Here is an 8,784-nt window from a genome sequence, read left to right as displayed (position 1 = left end):
GTTTGGAAAGCAAGTGGACAACCTAGAAGAAGTGAATAAATTCCTAGAAACACACAATCTATCAGAACGGAATCAAGGAGAAATAGAAAACCTGATAGACCAATAATGAGATTGAATCAGTAATCACTAACTCACCCCCACACACACACAGAAAAAAAAAACAAAACAGAAACAGATAGTTTCAATGGAGAACTGCACCAAACATTTAAGGAATTAATACCAATATTTCTCAAACTGTTCCAAAAAATTTGAAGAAAAGGTAACACTTTCAAACTCATTTTACCCTGATATCAAAGGCACCAAAGGAAAAGAATATTACAGGCCAGTTTCCCAGATGAATGCAGACGCAAAAATCCTCAACAAAATACTAGCAAAACGAACTCAACAGCACATTAGAAGGACTATGTGCCACGGTCAAATGGGATTTATCCCTTGGATGCAAGGATAGTTTAACATACAAAAATTAATCAATGCAATAAAACACATTAACATGAATGAAGGACAAAAATCACATGATCATCTCTATAGAAGCATAAAAATTCAACATTCTTTCATGATAAAAACACTCAAAGAACTAGAAGTAGAAAGAAATTATCTCAACACAATAAAAGCCATATAAGTAAAGTCCACAACGAACATCATACTCAGTGGTGAAAAACTGAAAAGCTCTTCCTCCCAGAGCAATTAAGAAAGAAGAAGAAATTAAAGGCATTCAAATCAGAAAGAAGTAAAATTATCTCCGTTTGCAGATAGCATGATTTTGTACATGGAAAACCCAAAAGATTACACACATGCACACACACACACACACACAACTGGTAGAACTAACAAATTCAACAAAGTTCCAGGACACAAAATCAAGAAACAAAATTCAGTTTTATCACTACACACTAAAAAAGAACAATTTGAAAACGAAATTAAGAGAACAATTCCATTGACATTAGCATCAAAAAAGAATAAAATACTGAGGAATAAACTCAAGCAAGGAGCCAAAAGACTTGTACACTACAAACTACAAATCATTGCTGAAAGAAATTAAAAAGAAATATAAATAAATGGAAACACAAACAAATGGAAAGACATCTGTCTACACAGACTGGAATACGAAATACTGCCCTGAGATGGTTAATTTTATGTGTCAGCTTGACTGGTCCACAGAGCGCCTAGATATTTAGTCAAACATTATTCTGGGTGTTTCTGTAGGGTGCTTTCCCATGAGGTTAACATCTAAATCAGTCAACTGGATAAAACAGATTTCCCCCTGATAATGTGGGTGGGCTTTACCTAATCAGTTGATAGTCTCAATAAAGCAAAACAGGCAAACTTTCCTCACGTAAGAGAGTTCCTCCTGTGTGAAAGCCTTTGGACTGGGACGTCAGCTTCTTTTACTGCCTTCAGACGCAAACTGAAATATCAGCTCTATTGCTTTGGTTCTTAGGCCTTCTAACCTGGACTAGAGCTAAACCACTGGCTCTCTGGGTCTCCAGCTAGCCAACTCACCCTCTAGATCTTGGGACTTACCAGCCTCTATAACTGAATGAGTCAATTCTTTTTCACATACACACACACACACACACACACACACACACACACACACTCCATTGGATCTGTTCTTCCAACACACTACCCAGGCTGATCTACACACTGCAAACCCTATCAAAATCCCAATGGCATGTTTTACAGAAAAAGAAAACTTCATCCTAAAATTTAAATAGAATCTAAAGAGATCTTTAATAGGCAAAGCAATTTGGAAAAAGAAAAAAGTAGAGAACTCACGCTTCCTGATTTCAATATATTACAAAGCTACAGTAATCAAAACTGTGTGGTACTGCTATATTAACAAATAGACCAATGGACTAAAATAGACATCTTAGAAATACACCCTCATTATAGAGGATGTGCCAGATAGCAGACTTGCTGGAAGAGAATAAACGGAGGTTTCTTTTTTGTTTGCTTGTTAGTTAGTTTTAAGATATTTGGATCAAAGCAAGGGCTCTGGAGTCAGATTGCTTGGTTTTAATGCTACCACTGATCCGCACAGGCCAAATGACCTTGGTTCAGTGACTGAACCTCTCAGTACCTGTTTCCTCCCCTGTAAGAGGCTGGTAATCACTGGTACTATAGTCCTAGGAGTGTCACAAGGAAGCATTGAGTGCCAGGCACAGGGTCCCTGCTGTATAAGTTGCTTTTCATAGATTCTGCCAAATTACCTCCCAAATAGATTTCTTGTACCACTGCCACAGGGGTTTGCTCCTAACTTCTCCCACTCTCAGAATGGTTAACCTCTTGGAAGGTTGTCTTCCTAGTGTGTGAAACCTGATTGGTTGTTTTAGTTTACATCTCCAGAATCAGCAGTCATGAGCACCTTTGTGAGTGTAACCAGACACTAAGATTCTCTCTTCTTTCAATTGCCTCAGATTGGAGAAAGAGCTGAGGGAGCAAGGTCAACCCCAGTCTGTCCCTCAAATCTGCCTGCCAAGAACGTTTGATGGAGCAGTTGAGGCAGAGATGTTACAGAACAAAACTACAATCCCTTTGTCCTCTGGCCACTTAGGGAGAAGTACGCCGACCACTCACCACTGAGTGCGGGATTCCTCTGCCCACTCTCCCATTGGGTCATAAGACTTGTGGTGGAAGGGTGGCAGGCAAATGCTTTCAGCACATGCTAGGCCCCCAGCGCCTCCATCCTGACGTTTCATCCTCAGCTCCCAGGAGACCAGCGCCCTCAGTACCCTCCTGTCTCCTGCTCCACCCATTTGTACACAGTCAGGGCTCAGGGCTGTGACTCTAACAGGAAAGCGGAGGTGGGACCGGAGGAGGTGGGAAGAGAGGCTTCACAGAGGTACACTCGCATCATCACCTTCACCCACCAACTCGCCAACTGCCAGGATGGCCTTTGGGCTTGGCAGCAAGCCAGAGGAGGCCCTCGACCCCATTGGTTACACCTCGAGGGGACGGCCAAACAAGGCGCGTGCCAGTTGGCAAGAACCGGACCAATGAGGAGGCGGCAGCTCTGGCACGCTGAAAGTCTCACGTTATTTGCAGCCATCTCCTGCCTGTGGTTCCGCTGGTGCTTGATGGTGAGCTCCAGACGACCCCCAGCCTCGCCTACCCTGACCACCACCACAGCGGACACTGCGACCTGGTTGATAAATCGTCGTCGCCGCCCCAGGTCTGGCGGCCACCTAGATTGCAACATGAGCTCCCCAGATGATGAGGTGTCTGTTTCTGGAGCAGGTTTCAGCTCAGAGTGCAGGGAGCAGACCAGCGGCCTTGAGGCCGGCTCCGCAGCCCCGCGGGGACCGACCCTGGCCCCCGCTGCGGCCCTGAGCCGGGGGCACTGCGAAGCGGCGAGGGTGAGGGCGGGGATGGCTTCACAGACCCTGAGGGCTTCGAGTCAGAGCGGGAGGTGCTGGAAGCGGGAGGGCCGGTGCTGTGGGGCCGGGAAGGCTGGCCTGGATCCCCGGCCAACGACCAGGGGGACGGCCTGCAGCTGGCTGACGAGTCAGTGGCGGCCATCCTGCAGCAGCTGGCCGACCTGAACGTGCTGGGCACCCGCAGATACCTGTCCCAGGAGAGCTACGTGGTCGGCGAAGTGTCTGCCTTGTGGGACCTCAAGGCACGTCCCCGCAGTCGAGGCGGTGCCGCCCAGACATGTGGGGAAACGGCACAGGCTGATGCCGTCCCTCTCCAGGTCAGCGAGCCGGGCCTGGATGAAGCCTAAGAGAGGCACTAAGAGTAGGTTGAACATGGCTGTGGATCGCCAGTGACCCCCCTCAGAAAGCCCAGTTGGGCTGCTGCCGACCACGAGTCCTCTGATGAGTTCAGTGAGATAGAGCGGATGAGGGTGAGCATTTATCCCAAAGACAGAGGCCAGGCCAAGCTCAACAGCCCCGAGGATCCCGGGAACACACCCAGACGCTCGAATGTCCAAGGCAGGGAGAATCTCCTTAATGTGCCAGGCACTTGCCTGTCCTCGGCTCCGCGAGGATTAATTTCGGTTGTGGAAAGGCAGGGCAGGCAGAGCGATGCAGAACAGGAGGACATCTCTCCCCCTAAGAAAATGCAGAGTGTGCTCTGGGGGAAGGGGGTCAGCCTGCCCAGCTACCCGAGTAGCAGTAGCATCAGCTACTGCAGCTGCCGCTACAGGCAGCCGGCCCGGCCCACTCCTAGGAGGAAGGGGGTGCAGGAGAAGAAATCCCTTGAGGGCATCTCCAAACCTGCCGTGGAGAGAACCTTCCCTTCCTGGGGGCAGGGAATCTCGGCCACTCCCCTGAACTGGCCACCTTCCCCCCAATCTCCGGCATCCCGCTGCTCGGGAGGTCCAAGAAGTATGCCTTGGTCCCTTGGGGAGCTGAAGAGTCCAGGCACACCGGCGCTGGGAAGAAATCCGTGGCTAGGCAGGCCCGGGAGTCGGTGGCAGCAATGGCGGTGTCAGGAGCAGACAACGACCCAAATAGAGACCCATTCCCAAAGGGCCAAATGAGTAGGCTAGGCCCCTCCTCTCTCCCCACTCTTCCCCTTCCCACCCTCCCCAGGACACAGGTCTTCACCCTGTATTCCCTCTCTCCATCCCTCAGGGGTCGTCATTGTGTGGCCCTCGGTCGCTGGGTCATTAGGATGCCAGATTGGGATCCTTTCACTAGGGACAAACGTTAAGGTAGCACTTTGGGTGTGCTGGACTCAGTTCTCCACCCTCGGCCGGTTTCCAGCCTCCTCCACCAGGCTGCCGCTGGAGTGGAAGGGAGAGCTGGTAGCTGAATTGATTTGAAGGGACCCCTTAAAAGCTTCACAGAGCTTCGGTGTTTAGACGCATCACTTTCCTGAATCCTACTTCCTAGCTCTTCCCCAAACCTTCCTTGCAGGGGCCCCAGGCTTTCTCAGTGCCACACTGCTGTCCCCAGCTCAGCTCTGCCTGCTGGCCTGGGGCTGACTGACAGGGAATGTGCTAAAGAGATCAGCCTTTCAATTCTCTTTCCAGTTCCCTGCCTCAGCTCCGTCTTGAATCATGTGAGCTCTCACACACACAGACAGACATATAAATGCACTGGTACACACACGCACACGCACACACACATCTTTACTCCAGATCAGTGAGAAATCTTGTTTTTAGCTTACCACTGACAGGCCATGGCCAACTTCTCCATCGGTGCCTCATGGAGAATCTGGAAGGGCCAACCTCAACATCAGAGGCACACAGGATTCAGGAAACTCAGAGACCGTGGCCATGAACAAGGGAGAAGTCAGGCCCAGAGGGCCTGGCCCCTCAGGTGAGTGTCCTGGGTTTTGATATGGGGGGAGGAGGCCAGGGGTGAGGGCAGAAACCTCTGTCTCTGACTCCCTCTCTCTTCGAGGGGTTCAGCCTTGCTCTCAGGCTGCTTCTCCCATGGGAAACAAGGTGTCACCAGGGCTGGACCTGGCCCCATCACCTTCTGTGTGGAATTTGTTTGACAGGGGTGATCGGTGGCAGTGCCCCAACAGCTACTCTGGGCGTAGACCTGCAGGCTAATAGCCTTTTCTGTGAAGTGTTGTTCGCCCACATTGGTTTCCCAGGTGCTGGCTGTGGCTGCCGCTCTGGGAGGCTCGAACACAGAGGATCCATCGTGGTGAAATGGCTTCCGCTAAGGAATAGGAGGGGCAGGCCCAGAGAGAAGGTTTGGGCTGCCTGCCAGCCAGAGCAGGGGAGACTTGATGCTAGCAGAGGGTGGTACTGCCTCACCTCGGGTTAGAGCCTGCTTGGCGGTTTCCACTTCACTGGGAACCTGGAAGCTGGATTGTGTGTCCTTTCCCTGTCAGGTGACCAGGAACCAACTGACCATCCCCCAAGATTGAAAAGGCGGCAGCAGCCACCCGGAAGGCAGGGCTGTCCTCAGGTAATCTTTTTTCTTGCTCCTGTGAATGCACACCCAAACCCCATGGTGAGATCTGGGTCCAAGTGCAACTGACATGTGTGGCCCCCCCCGCCCCCATTGGGCACCCCAGGGAAGGAGCCCACCTCCTTTCCACTGAGGAAAGTCTTTCCCTTGCCAGTCTAGGCACCTGGTTTGGGATGGATGGCCCGGGGAAGAGGAAAGGAGGAGGATATGGGAGGTGGTTGTATACTAACCATTTCTCTTCCTCCTGTGTCTGCTGGCCTAGTGTCTGGTGCTACAGAAAGAAATAGACGACCTTAAGGAGCAACTTGGTATGAGGAACCAGGAACAGAGAGCAGCGGGTTCTTAGTGCAGAATCGGGGTGGGCCCTTGGGGTGGGGTGGGCTGCAGGTGCAGGGGGCCTCGTAGGGATCAGCATTCCTGTGGGGAGGAGAACCTATCAAGCCTGTCCCTGGAGCATGTGGTGCATGTCCAGCTGGGCGTGCGTACAAGTAGCAAAGTAAGGTGTGGACTGTGTGCACACTCTGCCAGCCAGGCGACTCCTAGAGAGCTCCTTCTGATAGGACTTGTAGAGATGCCTTGTTGGTCTGGTGTGGCCTCTAAGGGTCTTGTTGGATTTTTTGCGAGACAGTTTTTGAATGGTTTGGGCAAGGCCCCGAGCCTGAGAGCTGCTGGCATATTTTGTTTCCTTTTAGGAAATGGCTCCACATTTCATTCCGGTAGTGGGGAGTGATCAGGCCCAAGGCTCTTTGCATCCGGGCTCGGGGTATGTGGGTTTCAGGTTGCAAGGCTAGGTGGTTCCCCACGGGGACAGGGGGGCAAGCTTCTATGTCTCTCTGTCTGGAACACCTGTTTATGCCTCTCCCTGTTGCAGCCTCCAAGCGGTACCTGGCTGACAAGTTCCAGATCTTTGAAGTGAGTGTTATACACTCCATACCCCTTCCCACATGGTTGGCTGTTGAGCAGGGCTGTGGGCTGGCCCTGGCTTGAGGCTCTTCCCTGACTCTGCTGTTTTACAGGTTGAGCCCAGTATCTTCCTGCAAGAGGAGCAGCTGTTACCTCCGCGGCCGGCGAGCTGTGGCTAAGCTTGTTGCCTCTTGTTCTGCCTCCACCAGGGCATCCTCTGCCCCTTGTTTTGCCCCCTCTCTGCCCCAGTTTCACAGCAGTTTTTGATTAAAGGACTTCTCATATTCTGTGTTCTGCCCTCTCTCTGGGAGGTAGGGGTAGGGGGAGTGGGGCAAGGCCTGGTGGGGAGCCACTCCATATCAGAGCCTGTTGCAGAACATTACCTCTGGCATCCTGTGGTGGGGACTCTGGGTCAGCCTCTGCTCCCATCCAGGCCAGCAGGGAAACGGAGTGCCCCTGGTCTGGGTTCACTGAGGCCCTTGTCTGGTCACATTGACCCATCCTCCCATTCCTCTAAAGGCCTGCTTCTAGTTCTTTAAACACGCTCCTCTTGGATTTGGCGTTTCCGGCCATCCATCACTGACATTCTGCCTCCCCACTGAAGGAACTCATGACCCACGTACAGAGCTCCAACCCATCCTGCTTGGCCCACTGGACTCATTGTCCTACTTACCCTGACCACTCTCTTTTCCATTGGAGTACCCTCGATCCCTCCCCTGACTTGCCATTGGTGACCTTGCATGCACGTGTAGTTCAGCAGGTGAAAACAGGCACAGGTGCCCTCATCTCTCCCTTCCCAGGCTCTGCCCTCTCATTGGAGTCCCTACTGCCGGTACCATCTCCACCCCCGCCCCAGTCCCACCTTGCACGCTCGAACCTGCACACAGTCCTCCTCTCCTCTTTAGCCCTCAGCCCTGAGATTCAGGCACCAAGAGTTTCGCTTCCCCTTCTTTGGATTCAATAAAGGACTTGGCACAAAGCCTGGACCCAGTGAGCTGGGGAGCCGGAGGGAAGGAACAGGGAACACAGGAGACAGGCTAGTCTCTGGGCTGGAGGTCAGGAGATGCATCTGTTTGGTGCCAACCTGGGTCAGACTGCACCCTGGCAGCTAGAGATGGATGGTGGAGTCCTCAGTGTTTTCACATCCTCCCTGCCCTAGCCAGCTGACCACCCTCGCCTCCAGCCTGAGCCTCTCTATACCCTTGAGTGGAAATGGGCCCATCATGCTCTATGGCAAGTGTGGTTAGTAGGTTTCTGTTCTTGCAGGGTCCCTGTCAAATACTGTTCCACCAGACCCATGACACAGATCTTCCAACAAATGATATTTCCCAGAGTATCCCAGCTCAGTATTCCAGACTACTTCGTTAGGGCACATGACAATGAGTCTGAACTCTGTGTTCAATTTCCCCCTCACTGGAATTTGGGGAGCACTTCCTTTCCCTCAGCCAGCACCCCAGGACTGTGCCAGCCTGAGACTCAGAGAGACAGATCTGTGTTGGAGTGAACTGAGGGTAGATTCTGCCTGACACCATTCCTGAAAGACCAGGGTTTTATTACACAAAAGGGGGTACGAGGTTAGGTAGGACATTCAGAGTTGGTGCCTGGACATCTCTCTGTGTGAATAAAAGTCAGCAAGGATAATGCCCTTGAGGCATAAGGATGTGATTCGGGGAGTAAAGAAAGTAGAGACTGGTCCAGATTCTGTAAGGCATTGAGTGAGCCGAAGCAAGGGTCGCATCCCCAATATTCAAGGGGGTGTTGTCACATTCCCAAAACGTAGGAGGGGAATGATGCAGGAGTCACCAAACCTCAGGACAGGGTGTTGGGACTCTCAGAGAGTTGGAGTCTCTGGAGGAGGCTCTGGATCCTACCTTGCCATGCTCTGATATCTGTCAACTGCTGAGGGTGTGGATGAATGGAAATGGGAAGGGTGGCTCTGGCGAGCACCAGGGATACTGCTGCTCATCTTAGAAACAGGAGACCGCCCAACATGAGTTTCCTGAGG

At 51.7% G+C, this 8,784-nt stretch overlaps 1 protein-coding gene across 1 annotated transcript; it reads left to right on the top strand.

The window, feature by feature from the left end:
• The first annotated feature begins 2,996 nt into the window (after positions 1-2,996).
• LOC122435520 (uncharacterized protein CXorf49 homolog) lies at positions 2,997-7,046 on the top strand. The gene is made up of 7 exons (XM_043459719.1): positions 2,997-3,356; positions 3,530-3,694; positions 5,114-5,270; positions 5,797-5,873; positions 6,139-6,184; positions 6,748-6,788; positions 6,893-7,046. Exons 1-7 carry the CDS (start codon positions 2,997-2,999, stop codon positions 6,956-6,958), a joined length of 912 nt encoding a protein of 303 aa, XP_043315654.1. The 3' UTR covers positions 6,959-7,046.
• Positions 7,047-8,784: the final 1,738 nt, after the last annotated feature.

This window comes from Cervus canadensis, chromosome X (assembly GCF_019320065.1).
Source record: "Cervus canadensis isolate Bull #8, Minnesota chromosome X, ASM1932006v1, whole genome shotgun sequence".
Classification (NCBI taxonomy): domain Eukaryota; kingdom Metazoa; phylum Chordata; class Mammalia; order Artiodactyla; family Cervidae; genus Cervus; species Cervus canadensis.
This window is presented reverse-complemented; position numbering and strand designations above follow the sequence as displayed.

What these genes read in the sequence shown, in the direction of transcription:
- LOC122435520 (XM_043459719.1), top strand. Translation starts at nt 2,997, where the DNA reads ATGAGGAGGCGGCAGCTCTGGCACGCTGAAAGTCTCACGTTATTTGCA. An exon ending in CTGATGCCGTCCCTCTCCAG is followed by an intron (nt 3,695 to 5,113) that starts GTCAGCGAGCCG and finishes TCTTGTTTTTAG; the next exon opens with CTTACCACTGACAGGCCATG. An exon ending in ACAAGTTCCAGATCTTTGAA is followed by an intron (nt 6,789 to 6,892) that starts GTGAGTGTTATA and finishes GCTGTTTTACAG; the next exon opens with GTTGAGCCCAGTATCTTCCT.